This window comes from Argentina anserina, chromosome 5 (assembly GCF_933775445.1).
Source record: "Argentina anserina chromosome 5, drPotAnse1.1, whole genome shotgun sequence".
Lineage (NCBI taxonomy): Eukaryota > Viridiplantae > Streptophyta > Magnoliopsida > Rosales > Rosaceae > Argentina > Argentina anserina.
The window spans coordinates 24641132-24659857 of record NC_065876.1 but is presented as its reverse complement, the minus strand read 5'-3'; the positions used below and the strand labels follow the sequence as shown (position 1 = coordinate 24659857).

Below are 18726 nucleotides of genomic sequence, written 5' to 3'. Positions count from 1 at the left end.
TAGCTAGTTAAACTATGATTGATAGAACTACATGAAAATTATTAATTCACAGCAGAGATTACAATGGCTTCTCTCTAGCATACTGTTATTGCTAATTAGTTTACCTCGCATTAATGACTGACTGAAGATAATCTAACAAGCAAGCTAAATATTGAACTACAAACATTGACCCATCCCTCTCTCCCTGAGCTAATGAAACTTGATTAATTTGAAGAAGATGGTGATGATGCTAACCCTTATTAGGGCTTCTTACCGATAGTGTGCTTGTTATTGTGCATCCAAACCTTGAGCACCTGTCGTTTCACCCCAGTCTCGGCGCAGAACTCCTCCACCGCCGCCTCATCATGCTTCTGAATCCGCCACCCCACTTTCTCAGCAAACTCCACCATCTTCTCTTTCTGCTCCGCCGTAAACTTGGTCCTAAACCTCTTCTTCAACAGCCCAACCCCACTCCCACTGCCCCCACTTGAACTCGGGTTCGACACGTCGTCCCCTTCCTCCCTGCTGTGGGACCCGCCCGACCCAGCAGCGGCGGGCAAGGCAATAGGCATGTGTGGCTGGGCTGGGGTGAGGTGGAGGTAACCCGATGGCTGGGGCGGATAAGGGTGGCGGTAGTAAGTCGAGAACGGCTGCTAGGTGTGTTGCTGTTGGTGGTTGGAGAGAGTGGCCCCTCCACCGACTTCTGCGGGCTCCTTGCGGTGGAAATTTCGGTGGCAGTTGCACGCGGCGCATTTCAGTGCGTCCAGCGTGCCCTCTTCTCCGGCAGCAAGGAACTCGCCGCAACCATCGAGGACATGTTTCATGTTGTTTACTTAAGGCGTAAACTTATTCTACTGATTTAATGTGGTGTTCTCCCTTAAAGGCTGCAAGATTCCATTTTTTCCTATAAATTTCACTGGTATGTACTTTAGGTATGTTCCAATCATTAGGGTCAATATTATCATTTGACTGGTATTCGATCTGTTCTTCATTAACAATGTCTGGGATCCTATTCAAGGAGAAACTAGACCCTCGAGAAGAGACTGAATTGGATCTAAAAAGTCTGCTCATTGTGTTAGATGGAAGAGATCTGGTACTAGACTTAAGAAGGCAGTGAATTGACTTTAGAATACTTAGACCTAAGGGTAACACTCTTCTCGGTTCCGCTCATGCCTCACTCGGGACTTAGTGTTTTGACCTGGAAAACTTAATGTTTGGTTGGAGAAGAAGGAAACCCAGAAACCTAGTAAATAGAAGTAAATTCCTATAATTTTAAGAATAGAAACAGAAATACAAGCAAGTAACACAATAAATAGAGCATTTAAAGATTCAACTCAAGGACCACTCTAGGAGGCTAGGCCTTCCAATCGGGGATTGAGAAGTGTTAATAAATAGATCGACTTAGGATCCACGCTTAAGAGGCAGAGCCTCCACCTGGGGACTAAGAAGTTTAAAAAGCAGAGATTAATTACTTACAACTCTTACGGCTCTGATACCAGAGACACGGAAGCATTGGTATCAGAGCCGTAAGAGTTGTAAGTAATTAATCTCTGCTTTTTAAACTTCTTAGTCCCCAGGTGGAGGCTCTGCCTCCTAAGCGTGGATCCTAAGTCGATCTATATATATAGTCTTTATCCAGAGTGAAGCTTCACTCTGAAATTACAGAGTGAAGTTCTAATTTTGACACACTTTTCGGTCAATTTTGTTCACTATAAGCGATTCAATATTTAGGTATGCTATTCAAGATCATCTCTACAAAATTTCATCTAATTCAGACATCGTTAATGTATTGAAATTAAATTAAATGAATTAATGAATTAAAATTGTTCAACGTGAACCGTTCGTATAAATCTCAATTTTGAAAGCTCAAATCATTGTTAAATTGGATGAAATTTTATAGAGATGATCTTGAATAATATACCTAACTATTGAATCGCTTATGGTGAAAAAATTTGACCGAAAAGTGTGCTAAAATTAGAACTTCACTCTGTAATTTCATAGGGAAACTTCACTCTGGATAATGACTATATATATATATATATATATATATATATATTAAGGTGCTAGGGTTGGTTTCTGAGTTCTGAATAAAGTTCAAAATGTGTGAATTAACATATATCTAACTTAGATTTTGTGTAGGTTATTATTTAATAGTACCGCTTTCAACTTGCCCGTGACTGGAACACTTCCAGTTGCTTGAACCGGAAGGAAGGGTACCGAAGACGACATAATATGATGACCGAACCATGAAGAACTCAGCCCACACTGTGCTTCTTCTTCTTCTTCTTCTTCTTCTTCAGCTTAGACATCATTATCGGTCCTTTTCTGCTATAGAGCTATAATTGACTGCCTGCAGTCTGGTCAGATCATTACATAATCAGTAAGTAGAAGTATGACTGACACAAAAATTAAGCTCAGAAAATAAAATCCGGGCATGAATTCAATGATCTTAACATACTAACTATTATGTAAGCTTTACAAAGTAATACATCCTGTACATGTACTCTTTTCTGTAATCACAAGATTGTCCCTAAAATAGAAATAGTGGGTATGTGGTTTTTGTTCTAAATAGAATTTTACTTGACTTTAAATGGAAAATTTAGTATACATCAATATATGTTATACATCACATAGAAGAAAGATTCATGAGACCTGCTTCCAAATTTAAATGCTAGCAACCATGATACATCTCTTCTGGATCTCAACGCAACTCCGGCGCACCACACCTGCTAGGTAGAAAACTAGAAAACTGTCCAGGTTTAATGTTAAACTTGATATAGTTTTAGCTACCATCGTAATATGACTCTTGTGCGCCATGTCTCCAAATATCTGCAGCTAAAACCCAAAAGCTATTCAATAATCATTGCAGCATAGGTAGAAGCAAAATTATAAGGATATTTAAGAAATAGAACATCGTTACCTGCTTTCCTAAAAAGTGCAACTGAGTCCCTCCTCAATCAAATAGTACCCTATAACTCTATAAGCTCTGCAGTTTCAGGTGATCACGCTGATCTCCTCATCAATCTGTGAGACTATCTGCGTCTCTGTTTCAACCCTGCTGAGGAACTGGCCAGGAGACTCCATCCATTAATAAATTTGTCTCAATTTCTGTAGTTTCCTTTTCATACAAGATATATGGTGGCTTCAAAACAAATCCGCTCAATGAATAAGTAAACAAGAGCAAAATTAACTGTCGTCTTCTGAATCCTCGATCTCGTACCTAATCTCAACGTCACAGTTGGCGGGCATGACAGGTATTATAATACTCCGACGACAATAGTGGATGAGGATTCTGCTGACGGGTGTGTTTTGCAGAAAGAGTGGCAAGTTCACCAGCTTAGAGCAGTGGTAAATTTCTAAATACTCAAGGCATGGCATAATAGTAACTCCGCACCTCCAACTTCTTCCTACTGTTCCCACTCACTCTGTCACTCGTGACAAACAATTTGAGTTCTTTCAGTTTCGGGAAGAAAACAGAGGATGAAGATTATGATGTTTGGTAAGGATGAGTTGGGAAAATATTCACGAGTTGGTATTTTCTTTAGTTACTTGAGATTTACTTTTCAAATAAGATGTTTAATAGTACCTCGAAGAACAAAAGCAAAACAAATTCAGTTTTTTGTGAGTGTGAGTTCTAGCATAGTCCAAGAGACACCCTAGATCGACCTTTGTGGCAAGAGATCTTCGTGGCTCCATTGAGTGATCTCCGTGACGTTATCGTCCTTTGTGGCAACAAAGACCTTTATGGCTTTGTAATACACTTGACCGTGTCTTTCAAGTGTGAAATAATTTTTACTTTTAAGAATTATAATTACGATTAATCATACGTTGTCATTATAATATTTTAATTAAAAATAAAGTAAATTTTTTTTCGATAAATTTTGCTGCTTATCTCTTAACCAGTTTCATCTAGTATTTCCGGGAGATGATCAAACTTATAGACGACTTTGTTTTCATAGTTCACTACCAGCAAGAGTTGATAATTTTAGTAAACTCAAACTAAAATGACCTGCAGCATCATGAGATTGTTTTGTCTTGGTTATCATAACAATATAATAATAATTTTTAGATGTTAATCATGATGTGCGCACAATTTGCTTCATATACATTGTTGCATATTATGCGCACACACTTCTCAGGCCAATTTCTTCGAAAAAACACACCCCACACCTCCATGCTATGCACGTACATCATCACCCCTCTTAGTGTATGGATACGATGCAGCAGCACTATATCATCATCCCTTTTCATCTCGTCTTTTTTACCAATATCTTTTACGTGGTACAACCACAAAAATATATGAATCAAATATATATTGTTACATGCAAACCCTCGTCCAAATCTCAACCATACTAATTATGATCCAAGTGTACGCAATCCAACCTAGCTTCCCACCACCGGTGGTTGACGTTATAGTCCGAGAAAGATATAATCATAATTGAAAAGCATATATATGTTTATGAGTTATGATGGTGCTGCAGCCTGCATGCATGGTGATGGTGATCGACTATGGGTGCGGTGGCGAAAGGGTGGTGAGTCCTAGGAGTTCGTTAATTATGTGGTTGAAACTATATTTATGGTCGGGTCATTCCGTCAACAAAACCTAAGAGTGGGAGTGTTTGAAGTTGTGTTTAATGTTTAATGTTTTAGAGAATCAACCCCCCCGCCCCCCCCCCCCCCCCCCCAAATTACAGCCAGGTCTACGGTTGTAAATGTTTCAAGTGGGCAAGTGGGCCACGATCATCAATTTATTAACGAAATTTAAAACGTCAATGGATATGAATCGATCGATCTCCAATGAGCGAGCCAACGTCAAACATGTCAATTGTGCTTATGACATTGAGTGTTTGAAATTAAGGGAAAAAAGAAGAAGAAAAGGGCATTAAATCAGCAAGGTATTCGTGTAATGGGAGGAAGAAAAGAGATTGTATCAATCATGTGATCAAGGAGGTACATAGAGTCTACAGGAAACTTGTGATCATTAGAAATTAAGAAGATGTAGTAAACTTTTGGTATTCCTCATCGTAATTAGCTCATTTAGCTGATTTCCTCAATCTAATGCTTGCTCTCACTAGCTCCTTAATTGATCGATCTGGATCATTAGCAGCTCATGCTTGGAAGAACGGCAAACAATGCCACCCGACCGAGACTTAATTAAACTCTCAGTTAGTAGCTCATGCCTCAGATTGCAACTAATCTGCTCCTGGAAAACGTTCAGTAGTCCCGCATAACAAACAAAACTTCGTTGAAGGAATTAACCCTCATCGGAACTTCAATATATACATCAAACGGAATTAACCCTCATCGGCGCACAGAATGACTGATTATCACCATTGCGTCAGCCGTAATTAGCCTAATTTAATTTGGAAATTGGCTCAGTTAATTAGGCATGTTTTCTTTGAAGAAACTCGAACTTCACCTTGACCTAATTTAGGATCATGTTAATCCTCATTGACATCTATGATGCATGCATGAAATACAGTTGTAACTAGCGATTACGTTCTTATCTTCCAAAAAGTCCAATATGGCACCCTAAATCGTGTGATCACTGCCCCCACCGTCGTGACACCTTCACCTGAAAATCCAAATCGAAAAGCGTTTCACCTTCAAGGATATCTAACCGTGGTTTACTTAACCTAACCCTAGTTGAGTTGAAATTCTCGGACCGAAACCTGTTTATACGACCCCCTTTCGTTTCTCTTTCGACACAGACGACTGCACTAGTCTCTGATAAACCAGCCATGGCTAACAACCCAAGTGAAAAAGGAGACTTCAGCTTTGCTCGGACTGGAAGCATCGGCCGTCATGGTCTTCCGAAGATCCAAACCCGCGAGGGAACGACGGAGGTCTGCCACGATGACACCGCGACTCCGGTTAAGGCCAAGACAATGGACGAGCTCCACTCTCTGCAGAAGAAGAAGTCATCGCAGCCCAGCACTCCCCACACCGCTACCGGCCAGCAAGTGTCGGCTTTCAACGCCATTTCGGAGGAGGATCGCCAGAAACAGCAGCTACAGTCCATCAGGTCAGCACTATATGTAGACTATTATGCACACTATGATCATACATACGGTTTGATCTGTGTACTTGGATTTTGGTACTGAAATGTTGCATGGCTGATGTTATGTAAAAGTGCGTCTTTGGCGTCGCTGACGAGGGAGACGGGGCCGAAGGTGGTGAGAGGTGACCCGTCGGGGAAGACCGATGGAAAGAAGGCGGTGCATGTTGAGCATCATTTGTATGATAGCTCCCTCTTTGGGCTTAGTGATAGTGCTCTCAAGTTCACCCACATCCTCTACAACCTCTCTCCCGCTGGTAAGCTTCACTTGTATTCCATCTGATCGATCAATTCACCATTATGTTTAGAGATTAAGAATCTGAAGTAAGTTTTATTCGCTTGATTGTTCGACAAATTATAATTTGTTCCAGCAAATTGATCACATTTGAGATCTCATATATGATTTTAAATTTATAAATGATGTTAAAAAGGGACCTTCTTTTGAGTCGTAATTATTGATGTAAAAAATAAGTATACATGAACCGGTCACATAATTTCTTTTGAGTTTGAGAATGGTTGACTGAATCTGTTGATTAAGCAACATCAAAGTCTGAATTGGCTGGGAAGAATTGACGAGGAAATTTTTAGAAAATTAGGATGGAACTGGGCTGAAATTGCCATCCAAAGTTTAATATGTGTTCTATCTTACAGAACTGTATGAGCAAGCTATCAAGTACGAGAAGGGTTCATTTATAACAGCATCCGGTGCCTTGGCCACACTCTCTGGAGCAAAGACAGGTCGTTCGCCAAGAGATAAACGCGTCGTGAAAGATGAAGAGACCGAAAACGAGCTTTGGTGGGGAAAGTAAGTGCGATATGCTTCCACTGCTATCCCTGAATCTGATGTATGATATCACATTGGTTCACTATTGCAATTTTGCACCATTTTATTAAATTATGCTAACTTCAACGATATTAGGGGCTCACCTAACATTGAAATGGATGAACACACTTTCTTAGTGAACAGAGAAAGAGCTGTTGATTACTTGAATTCTTTGGACAAGGTACATATTCAAATCACCACCTTTCCCATATTACTCCCATATTTTCGTTTTGACTGAGTCAAGACTTGATTGTTAATTTTGTATTCTGTTTAATGTTTATTTAAAACAACTGCTATTAGTATTTCAATCACTTTGCTTATGAAATGGTCCAAGAATCACGGGCAAGTCGTGTCCATCAGCTGGCAATGAGTATGCAAACTTGGATTGTGTCTATCCTTATCCAGTTCCTAAATCTAAATCCATTGTCCGTGAACAATTGCTTTTATTTATTTATTTATTTATTTATTTATTTATTTATTTATGTATGCATCTGATCTGGGACACCACATTTTATTTGTTCTTGATAAAGTGATCATGTATTCACATCTAAACCCTTTAAACCCACAGGCTCGATCCTAATTCTCAATATGGGATGTGTATTCTCAACATGCTCCTGCACGTGTAGCGAATTTTTAAGCCATACACGTATACCATCTTTTGGTAACATGGAGTTCGTGTGGCCATTTGGGCTTCACACGTGGATGTAAGTATACCGCTCTGATACTATGATAAAGTGATCTAGGGTTTACATCAAGAACCAATTGGCAATTGATGGAGTGCCTTAAATCCTTATAAACTCACAGGCTAGGTCCTAATTCCCGATGTGAGACGTGTGTTCTCAACAATTCTACGAGGTTGACGTAGCTAAATTGATATATTAAAGACATAGTTGACAAAAACATGTTGAGGGTTTAGATTCTGGTTTGACTAGTAACTTTGTAGTCTTTGTGAAAGTGTTCCACTGCTAACTCCTTACATGATGAACTACATAGTTCTGTAGTAAAAGGATTAAAACATGGCATAAGAAGGTTAAGTCTGAGGATTGGGATTAAAGTGATGAGAATTGAGAAGCGAGATCTAGGTGTGGGATCTTCAAATATTTTGAAAGTGGTTGTCCAATTTTGATTGAACAAAAGCGAGGAAAGGAAGTAGTTACCGCATCAACAATTCAACATTATACAAATTTTATAGAAATAATGAGTATGTAAGCTTGGAGGAAATTGGAATAGGTCTGAAGTTGATTAGTACTGAAGGATCTATCTATGATCTGAAATTGTAGAGAAAATGATCTCATATATATACTCCCATAGTTCTCCCTCCTTAAATATAAAACTGAATTGAATCTTCCGAAATTATTTATATTATTCTAGAGGTCTTCTACCCCAATTTTCTAGCAAATGAGTTGTGCAAGGCCTCAGGATTTAGGAGCTTTGTTATTATTCATACATAATCTCCCAACCTGTCATAAGTGAGTGAGAAAAATAACTGCTTGGCTTAATATTTTATAATTACTCTTATTTCTCTTCTTCTTCAAGTTTGGTGTGGTAAACTCTACAGTCCTCGTTAGTGATTGCTGTCATAATGAATCTCCATTTCAGGTATTTGTGAATGATCAATTTCTGAACTGGGACCCAGAACATCGAATCAAAGTTCGAATTGTATCTGCTAGAGCTTACCACTCCCTCTTTATGCATAACATGTAAGTAATGAAGCTAATATGATTACATGAATTTACATCAGTTCTGTAAGGCTAGCTGCTGAATGCATGCTAAGCCTTAATAGACTAGTACTCTAATACAGTGACTATCATTAAACTTTTCTAGTTTCAGATTTACTTAGAATTCAATAAGCAGTTGGAATTCTGCACATAGCTTACATAACAGCTTATAAGGTTGTTTCTTGATGCTAAAAAAATAACTCGCTTCGTGACAGGTGCATTCGACCCACTCCTGAAGAGCTGGAGGATTTTGGTACTCCAGACTTCACAATATACAATGCTGGGCGGTTCCCATGTAACCGTTACACCCACTACATGACTTCCTCTACTAGCATAGACCTCAATCTTTCCAGAAGGGAAATGGTCATCCTTGGTACTCAGTATGCTGGTGAAATGAAAAAAGGCCTATTTAGTGTGATGCACTATCTCATGCCTAAGTGTCGAATCCTCTCCCTACATTCTGGCTGCAATATGGGGAAAGATGGTGATGTTGCCCTTTTCTTTGGCTTATCAGGTATATTCAGTTGCTAACTGATATAAGAACTTGTTACAGTTTCTTATATAGCTCTGTAACTGATGAAATATATATCCATTGGGTCATCTGTCACAGGAACTGGAAAGACAACTCTGTCTACAGATCATAATAGGTATTTAATCGGAGATGATGAGCACTGCTGGAGTGACAATGGTGTGTCAAACATCGAAGGTGGTTGCTATGCTAAGTGCATTGATTTGTCAAAAGACAAGGAACCAGATATTTGGAATGCTATCAAATTTGGGACTGGTAAAACATGATACTAAAGACCATTGTTCTTAGAGATTGTGTTCATTCGATCTTAGTACTAAAACAGTAAACCGTTAATACTACTGTATTGACATTATTATTATTATTAAACATGTCTTTTGCAGTTCTGGAGAATGTTGTATTTGATGAACATACTCGAGAAGTGGATTATTCAGAGAAATCTGTTACAGGTAAAGATTATGGATAGCTTTTATAAGCTGAACTCTGTTTACGTAAAGTTTCACTTACCATTAATTGTTTTTGCCACTCATTTCCGATAATTTTGATTCAGTTAGGTAAATCTTTTGCGCAAGTACATTGTAGGGGTGATTTCAGAGTTGGTTAACTATTTCCTTCATGAGATATTCAGATATAAGTATGGAACCATATGTTAACTATTAAGAACCTGTAATACTTATCTTGGTAAAGAACATATGCTTAGATAATCAAAACCATAGCATTATTGTTCCTCAACCTTAATTGTAGTCTAGCTTGTTGTGCAAATGATAATACGTGAATGATATACAAGAGAATGATAGTGTAAAATATGAATTATGTTCAGATCATTTTCTGTACAAACGTATTCAGAACCAATATTGTTCCTTAAAATTTGGTTTTATCATGAAAAAATTGTTGCAGAGAACACCCGGGCAGCATATCCTATTGAGTACATACCAAACGCTAAAATACCGTGTGTTGGTCCTCATCCGAAAAATGTGATTCTTCTCGCCTGTGACGCATTTGGTGTGCTCCCACCTGTGAGCAAGTTGAGTTTGGCCCAAACAATGTACCATTTTATCAGCGGCTACACCGCTCTGGTACTTGTCCAAATTTTGTTTTATTCAAAACTTCTACTTCTACTTCCCTAGATGCATGCATTGAATTGACTGAGAGAAATTCCAATGGAAAATAGGTTGCCGGAACTGAGGATGGTATCAAGGAACCACAAGCTACATTCTCAGCATGCTTCGGTGCAGCATTTATAATGATGCATCCAACAAGGTATGCGGCAATGTTGGCTGAAAAGATGCAAAAGCATGGGGCTACAGGATGGCTTGTCAATACAGGCTGGTCAGCAGGAAGGTATGGAAATTATATGAACAAAGTTTCGCAAGATACATTTGATCTAGGTAAATATCTTACATTGAGTTATATTGCAGCTATGGAACAGGTAAACGCATCAAATTAGCTTATACCAGGAAAATTATCGATGCTATTCACTCCTGTACCCTTTTGAATGCAACCTACACCAAGACTGACGTATTTGGACTTGAGATCCCTTCTGAGATTGAGGGTGTACCTGCAGAAATTCTGGATCCAATAAACACTGTCAGTATTCTCTCTATTACTTGGGTTAACTACTTCATACTTTGGCATGCATGCTTTGTATTTATATTGACATGTTATATGTGAATTGTTCAATGACAGTGGTCGGACAAGAAAGCTTACAAAGACACCCTGCTGAAGTTGGGTGGTCTTTTCAAGAAGAATTTTGAAGTATTCTTGAATCATAAGATTGGGAAAGATAACAAGCTCACAGAGGAAATCCTTGCTGCGGGTCCAAATTTTTGATCAGAGACGTGTGATTGGTGAAGGTCAAACGAAATGAAATAAAACACCAGCTCATATACAGTTGTGTGTGATTTATAATTTTATATCCTTGATTTCCTCACTGTAAATTATATCTTCCTTGTTATTGTTCTTTCAGTGCCTTTAAATTTGTCATTCTCACCGCAATGATCATTATTTTTTGAAGTAAAATTTTATCAATCACAAAAAGTGAAGCTGTTGCAGCCATAACAAGCCAGCTTCACAATAAGTTATCATCAAAATTATATTGCATGCTGCCTCTGGGGATATATGCAGAATGTTACCTAGAAATCTTTTCAAAATTACTGCTTCTCACTAACAGATGCAGGAATTATTGGATTTGTAATTACAAACCCTAGTGGTAAATGCTTGAATTCAAGATTTATTACCTTGCCCACTTGACAAATAAAAAAGGATCAATACTTAGACCAAGCTCCTCCTTGTTCAGTTGATTTATTCTGACTATAATCCTGAACAGTGAACAGCATATATCAGGTTTTCCACCCTTTACAGGCACACATCACACCTTCACGTCTTTGGTTTGTTCAAGTTGTTACTATAGCTCAAGAACCTTACCCCCAAAAATTATCATACAATAGAACCTAAAGCTAAAATTAATCAAATAAATACCAGCAGTGGTAAAGATTGCAAACATAAGATCAGAATAGGAAGATTCCTATAATATCCTCCAACTCGACACCAGGTACAGCTTTGGTGATTGGGGCTATTGGATGAATAGCTGAAGCGTAAGAATGGTAAGATGAAACTTGGAAGGCTAAATAGGCAAAGCATGAGACAATGCAAGTATATAGTATGGATCGGAGTAACTGTTGGCATATTCTTTCGTGTATATGCCGAGTCTTCAACATTTATCTCTTAAAAAGAAAAGGCTCTGCTAATTATACAGACCCAATGTTAGCTCTAATAATAAAATAGACTAAGAATGACACCCAGAGCAAAAGAAATGGTACCAAGCCAATATGGTTCAGTGCTAAATTAATACTCAGCCAAACATCAGCAAACAAAATCAGCAACTAGCAAAACTTAAACTGACAACTTTGAATGCATCCGATATTCATTCTTGAATTCAATCCCACATGAGGAAGGTAAAGTGACCCCCTGCAAATGAGGAACCACAAGTATCATCAAGGGACCAATGTAACTCCTATCTATGATTGCTAGCCAGAAGATGAAGATGCTGGAATGTATATTACCATTGAAACATACCGGTAAATTGAAGAAGAAGAATACTGATGGAATAATACAGGACCAGACTGGTGCAGCACAGTGCGAAATTATCTAATCTGATGTTCATTTCAACAAGAAAAGTAAATTTGTACAACAACAAAATTGAACAGAGAAATTATTTTATATATTGTAAGCCTAAAAAATGTTTCAATCCTAAATAAGCCACCAGATGGCCCAACATTCTTGAGTCCGATCGGCTGTTAGTCTGGTATATAAGCCTAGGTGGGAGCTGGGATAAGAGGGGAGTGACTTATTTCGTAACATTATACAAAAGAATGACGAAATTTGGATGAGATTACATTACCTTCGAAATCATGGCAAAAGACATTAAGCAGAGAGAACTGACAAAAAAAAGAAAAAAAGAGAGCCTGGTGCGTAAGCAGGACACTAATTTTTTTCACAAGACCAAATAAAGAAATTACAAGACAAGAACCTCGAGAACAGCCTGATTGAAACATTCAAGAATAAAAGCATGGTTAACACAAAAGGGAGCTTGTCATCCCTTTATGCACATCAGTTCTTTATGGTAAATGAGTTTGTCCTTAGCTTTATTGAGCCAAATATGAGCTGCAAAGAGGCAAGCTTCCCATTACAAAAATAACTACAGCAACAAAAAACCATGTAGGGTGACCGACAGTACTGACCAACACAAACTTAGAACAACAAGCCCAAACAGATGAAAAATATAAACCAACAATTTAACCTCAAAGATGCACGAGATAGCTTGAGCAGATGACATGGCTGTTACTGAGGCCACCTCTCTTTCTTTCAATTGTTGTACCAGGACTTGACAGTTTATAAACGACCACCGAGTTACATCACAATCACATATACAAATGTAATGGCAACCACTTGGCCGCGAGTATCCTTTAACACTCCCTCATTCTCACATGGAAACATCAAATCAAGCAAAGTCCAATGTTGATCGGAATCGGTTCCTTGGAGCTAAGGTCAAAGGTCACTAGAAACAAAAGAATGAAGGTAATCATTGTTAGATTCTGAACGAAAACATCCTCAAGTAAAATTTTCCGTTATAGTTACTCAACTTTACCTAAGGATTGTGGGAAGTGGATGCAATGTCTCGACTGTGCTGCAATGCTGATGATCCAACATAGACATATGGAATATGAGATATCTTCTGCCAGTCCTCACCGATTCCCCTCTCGCAGCGCTTCTCAAGGACAGGACAGTCTCTTATAGACAGGTGTTGGAGGGCACCAAGACACTGTAGACCTTTTGGCAAGAACTCTATTTCTGGGCAGTCTGAGATCTTCAAAGACCGGAGTGAAACAAGATGCTCCACCCACTCGGGAATTTCCATCAGTTTAGGGCAGCTATGAATCTCCAAGATGCGTAAATTCTGGACATGTTGCAATCCCGCTGGCAGACTTCTAAGCTCTGGACAGCTCATAATCGTCAGGCTTCTAAGTGCCAAGAGGTATTGTAAAACTTCTGGTAGATGAACCAGTTTTAAGAACATGACAGTCAGGTTCTCAAGGGATGTGAGGTATTTCATCCCCATAGGCAAAAAGGCTAAGCTCGGACAGTTCTCAATTGAGAATGACCGAAGTGAGCACAAGCCTTCCATGCCATCTTCTGGCAGACAGATTATACTAGGACATTCAACAATCTCTAAGTTCTCCAGTGCAGTGAGGTACTTTAGTCCACTAGGAAAAGTATCTAGCTCATCACACCATCCAATTTTCAGCGATTTCAGAGCACGGAGGCTTCCCAGATTTTCAGGTAGTGTGCTAACCTTGGGGCAGGACGTGACAGTTAATGATATCAGATTGAAATTGTTTCGCAGCAATTTTTTTGGTATGAAGCTCAACTGTGGAAATGAGTCAATAACAAGAGTAGACAGTGTGGTAAGCTCTGATGCTGACCATATTACCATTTGGTCAAACTGGATGCACTTCCTCAGTTTCAAGTCTCGGAGACATGGAAACCATGGCATGGTTACCAAAAACGGACAATTTATGATTTCTAATTTTTCCAGGCAAGTAAATACTTCTGTTGAATCGATACTACTCCAACTTCTTAAGTCTGCAAAGTCTGTGAAATATAGCTCTTTAAGGGAACAAAATGGTCTGTCACCTTCACCTAAAAATTCGACGCCAATGTGGACAACAGAATCCATTCCTTGGATGTGGAGGATCTTGAGGACAGGAAGTTCACCGAGCGGAGGAAGACTTTCACATCTTCTGCAATTAATTATGTTAAGCTCTGTCAAGTTCCGAGACCAACTCATCTCATCTGGAAACTTGGTTCCAGAATAACCATTTATTGACAGCATTCTTATAAAGGGTGATGCAGTCAAAGAATCTACCAGAACAAAATCAGTTTGATCATCCACATGCCTGTGAGCTTGCCTCATTCTGTTATGATCTAGCTTGTCCACATCATTTTGCCACAACAATTCCAATGAACGAAATTCTCTCGCTTGCATCCATTTTCTAACCATGCTGTTGCCAGATGGGATTATAGCCTCCTCCAGACATTTGATTTTTAACTTCCCTCGTAGCTCTTCCATTGCCACGAGCTGGAAAATAGAAGTTTCAAAGTTGCGGCCGATGATATATACTGGCAAAGTTTGAAGATTTCGTAAATGCCACATTGATGGGGGCATGCTAGCAAGTCTTGGGCAATCATCTATGTTAAGATGTCTCAGTTTTATCAACTTGGTAATACCACTAGGTAACTCCTTAAGCTCACTACAACTTGAGAGATTCAGTGTCTGCAAATTGCACAGATCACAGATAGTTGCTGGCATCGTCTCTAGGAGAGTATTTGAAAGATCAAGATACTGCAAAGATGTTAACCCACCAATCTCTTGGTGGAGCCTATTAATTCCAGATCCACTGAAGTTCAACATTCTGAGGTGCTTAAAAGTAGCTAGGATGGTTGGAATGGCTGCCACATAATCTTCTCTTGGCGACAGAAAATTGAGGGATCGCAATCTCTTTGCTTTACACAAGGCTTCAGGGATCAAAGCATAGCCAGAACTGCAGACAACTGATGCATGACATGTCCTTGAGATATTACATTGCCCATTTATCTGTCCTAATGTCATGATTTCCTCTCCAGCAACAGATTTCGCAAGATCATGAATAAGATCGTGCATTTTAAATTCTGCCATACCTGTGTCATCTGATTTTCTCGTTTCTTGGAAGAAAGACATCATCAACAAGTTGTTAAAATACTCATTGCCAATGTCCTCCGGCCTAAATGAAGGATCTCCAACAGAAGGAATTAAGCCATGTGCGAGCCATTGATGGATCAACTTTTCCTTACTAATCACATAATTCTTTGGGAACACAGAACAATATGCAAAGCAAGCTTTCAGATGCGATGGCAAATGATTGTAACTCAACCTGAAGATGGATATAATTGTGTTCTCACCTGCATTAATACTCCATAGTTCACTCCTTTGCACATTTAACCACTCGCTTACTTCCCTTTTAAAGCGCAGCATGCTTCCAAGGATATTTGCAACCAACGGAACACCTTTGCACTTGTCTACTATTTGGTCACCGATGTCCAGTAGGCTTGGAAAGTCATCTTCTTTTCCATCTGCAAAGGCACGGTGCTTAAACAATTTCCAACACTCTTCTTTTCTTAGTGGTTCCAAATGAAAAGGGGGGAATGTGCTAGTTATGGCTGCAACTGCCTCACTCCGGGTGGTTAATATGAGCTTGCTGCTGCCTCCAGAGCCTTTCAACGGATTCATAACTTTATCCCATTCATCTGCATCCTCATTCCACACGTCATCGAGCACTATCAAGTATCTTTTTCCCACTAAGGATTCTCTCAGTTGAGATTGCAGCACCCCAATCTGAAATGAGTCATGGCTGCCCTCTCTCACATAACTCAAAATTTGATTTATGATCCTTGCAGGATTAAAATGATCATTGACAGACACCCACATTAGAGACTGAAAATGACTTGTAACCCTCGGGCAATTGTAGACTAACTGAGCAAGTGTTGTCTTCCCCATCCCTCCAATTCCTACAATGGGAATCACTTCAACATCAGGACTAGTACTGGTAGACAATAGCATTCCCACAATCTTATCCACATCCTCTTCCCTACCATACACCTTTGACTCATTGACGAAGGGTCCAGTCTCGCGTTTCTCCATCGTTGTTGATCGTCCATAAAACTGAGTTTCCCTAAACTTGAAACTAGACATTTCCTTAGCTACATCATCCAATCTTGTACGAGTCTCCTTCAGTTTACGCGACTGCTTACGGTGAGTAGAAATTGATTTAACAGATAAGCTAGTTTGATTTACCCCATATCTTGTCCCCTCTCCGATCTTTCTCACCACCATACCAATCCTGTCCTTCATCTTCACATTCCAACTCGAAAGATGAAGATCATACAGGTCTCCACAAAGTCTGCCTTTTTGCATTCTCAACCAAAGTGGATCAATTAATTCATAGATTCTCACTCTCTTATTAATCATCGACTCCATTCTCACATCCACATTTCTAACTCCCAGATGAAACAGTGTTCGAATACTTCCACCGGTAAAATCTTCCTGTGCGTCCACAAGCTTTGTCAGGAAATCTCTGGGGTCAGGATATGATCGGTAAGTTTCCATCAAATTCTTGCGTAGAGTAAGAGTGGCAACCTCATTGAGCAAATCATCAGCATCGACTGCAATGTCTTTGAGCTTGGACAGCCAAGTCCTGACATTCTTGTTCTTCCTCTGCTGCTCCTCTGCGTCTTCTATCACCGCTTGGATCACCGATAACGTCTCCTTCATCTTCTCCATCTCCATCTTGAACTCTCTGCGGGACCCAACTTGACCAAGAACAGAGTCAGTCAGCCGCACGAAGAGCACCTCCACCAGCGGAGACACAATCAAAGACTCCATGATCAAATACCCGATCAAACTCTACACTAGCAGATACTAGCTTGACTGATGAAACCCTCTGCCAACGAGTTGACTCTGGTGCCGACGACTTTGAGTGGCCGTCACAATGTACTTGTAACGAAAGAGAAAATTTTGGCCGGGAAGGGAAAACCTTTGCGATGAGATGAGATTTGAGTGAAGCGGCTTATGATCGATGGTGGTCATCCTCACAAGAATCCAGGATCTGGAGAAACATGAAAACAGTAGAGAAGAGGGCCAGAGCCCAGATGGGATGTAATCTACTAAAACAGTATAGATCTGAGAAGAAGAAGAAGAAGAAGAAGAAGAAGTGGTGGAAGAAGTGGAAGTATAAGAGCTTGTTGTTTTGTGTTTTCTTTAATGCTGTGTATGGATAATGAAGGATTCTTATTTTGGGAATTTAATTTTGATGGAATTTCTATTTACAGTAATTTGAAATTATAAAAATTAAGAATTCTCTTTTTTTTTGACATTATATTGTAGAATTTTAAAAATGATAAGAATTACATAATCTCCTGTTTGGATTGAGATTGAAATAAAAAGTAAAATCAAAATTTAGAATCAAGTAGCTAAGTTTTCATTAACTAAATCTGAGCACCATTATAATCACTATAAGGATACATTCCTATCGAATAGAAAATAGCTTCATGGTCCAAATTATCAAGATAATAATCCACATTGTTGTCATGGAAATATGAAGGGAGTATTTCAAAGAAACAACATAAATCCTAAGAAAAATCATGAACCAAATAAAAACTTATGTTGATCCACTTGAAATGAACATTAGAACCATACTTTTCTTCATAGCCATCGGCACTTCCTTCAACATAAGAAATTGCTTATCGTTCTCTATAAACCAAGCACGTGCTTTTATTTGTTCATCTGTGGTAAGATCTGATATAGCCATTACTTCAGTCCATACTTCTTTTGGGGAGAGAGTCTGTGTAGTAGCACGATTAAGTTCTTCAAATGATGCAGCCATCCTATCAACTGAAGAACAAATTACATCTTTAGTAGATTTTCCTTTCTTGGGAGGAGGTACGTTAGAATAGGGTATTGCTTGATTCTTCCGCTTATGAGAACTTGCTTGGGTGGGTGGGTTGTCTTCAATGATGCAAACATCTTCAAAATTGACTCCATTACTTTCTACATCTATAGGATGAACGTCATCTGGTGGAGTCATAAACTCAGTGGCTTCTACACCCGTTTCAGCACCTTGTCCAGTAGTTCTGTCTTTGCCACACAAATCAACAATGTCTTCCCAATTTGGAATCCTTTCATATCGAAAACCCACAGCATCTGCATGAGACTGTATAGCAATAATTTAATTAGATAAGCATAATGTCAACAACAAAAATCAGGAGACAACAATTATCATACCAAATTTTAAAAAAAAAACATTAGTTAGCAAGTTGACAAGTAAATGTAACAACAATAGCTGAGGGATTCTATTGAAATTACCTTCACATACTCTTCCCACACACTATTTTCATCTACACTTATCATATGCATTGATGAATCCCACTTTGGCTCAATATATCACTCACTATTCCGTAGTACTTTTTTCATGACTTCACACGATTTTTTATGTTCTCAGCAGCAACATTTACGTCAAATTGGGCTGAC

General features: G+C 39.1%; 2 protein-coding genes and 1 pseudogene across 4 annotated transcripts; 1 reads left to right on the top strand and 2 right to left on the bottom strand.

Moving 5' to 3' along the window:
• Positions 1 to 239: 239 nt before the first annotated feature.
• On the bottom strand, positions 240 to 803 carry LOC126795804 (zinc-finger homeodomain protein 2-like; annotated as a pseudogene).
• Positions 804 to 5688: 4885 nt separating this feature from the next.
• Positions 5689 to 10992, top strand: LOC126796118 (phosphoenolpyruvate carboxykinase (ATP) 1-like). Its single transcript, XM_050522882.1, has 12 exons — positions 5689 to 6004; positions 6113 to 6294; positions 6689 to 6842; positions 6957 to 7041; positions 8460 to 8560; positions 8794 to 9092; positions 9189 to 9362; positions 9488 to 9553; positions 10002 to 10180; positions 10276 to 10445; positions 10523 to 10691; positions 10791 to 10992. Exons 1-12 carry the CDS (start codon positions 5721 to 5723, stop codon positions 10932 to 10934), a joined length of 2007 nt encoding a protein of 668 aa, XP_050378839.1. The 5' UTR covers positions 5689 to 5720; the 3' UTR covers positions 10935 to 10992.
• A 154-nt stretch (positions 10993 to 11146) lies between these two features.
• On the bottom strand, positions 11147 to 17435 carry LOC126796116 (putative disease resistance protein RGA3). Of its 3 annotated transcripts, none has more exons than XR_007672302.1 (3): positions 13252 to 17435; positions 12180 to 13161; positions 11147 to 12071 (listed from the first exon to the last, which is right to left on the bottom strand). XR_007672302.1 is itself a non-coding variant. In XM_050522879.1 (2 exons), exon 1 carries the CDS (start codon positions 17080 to 17082, stop codon positions 13252 to 13254), a length of 3831 nt encoding a protein of 1276 aa, XP_050378836.1. In that variant the 5' UTR covers positions 17083 to 17435; the 3' UTR covers positions 11147 to 13161. The 3 variants fall into 3 exon arrangements, 1 of the variants encoding a protein (XP_050378836.1); XR_007672303.1 differs by having other exon boundaries at positions 11147 to 12767; positions 12904 to 13161; XM_050522879.1 differs by having other exon boundaries at positions 11147 to 13161.
• Between the last annotated feature and the right edge of the window lie 1291 nt (positions 17436 to 18726).

What these genes read in the sequence shown, in the direction of transcription:
- LOC126796118 (XM_050522882.1), top strand. Translation starts at nt 5,721, where the DNA reads ATGGCTAACAACCCAAGTGAAAAAGGAGACTTCAGCTTTGCTCGGACT. An exon ending in TGCTATCAAATTTGGGACTG is followed by an intron (nt 9,363 to 9,487) that starts GTAAAACATGAT and finishes TGTCTTTTGCAG; the next exon opens with TTCTGGAGAATGTTGTATTT. An exon ending in TTCAGAGAAATCTGTTACAG is followed by an intron (nt 9,554 to 10,001) that starts GTAAAGATTATG and finishes AAATTGTTGCAG; the next exon opens with AGAACACCCGGGCAGCATAT.
- LOC126796116 (XM_050522879.1), bottom strand. Translation starts at nt 17,082, where the DNA reads ATGGAGTCTTTGATTGTGTCTCCGCTGGTGGAGGTGCTCTTCGTGCGG.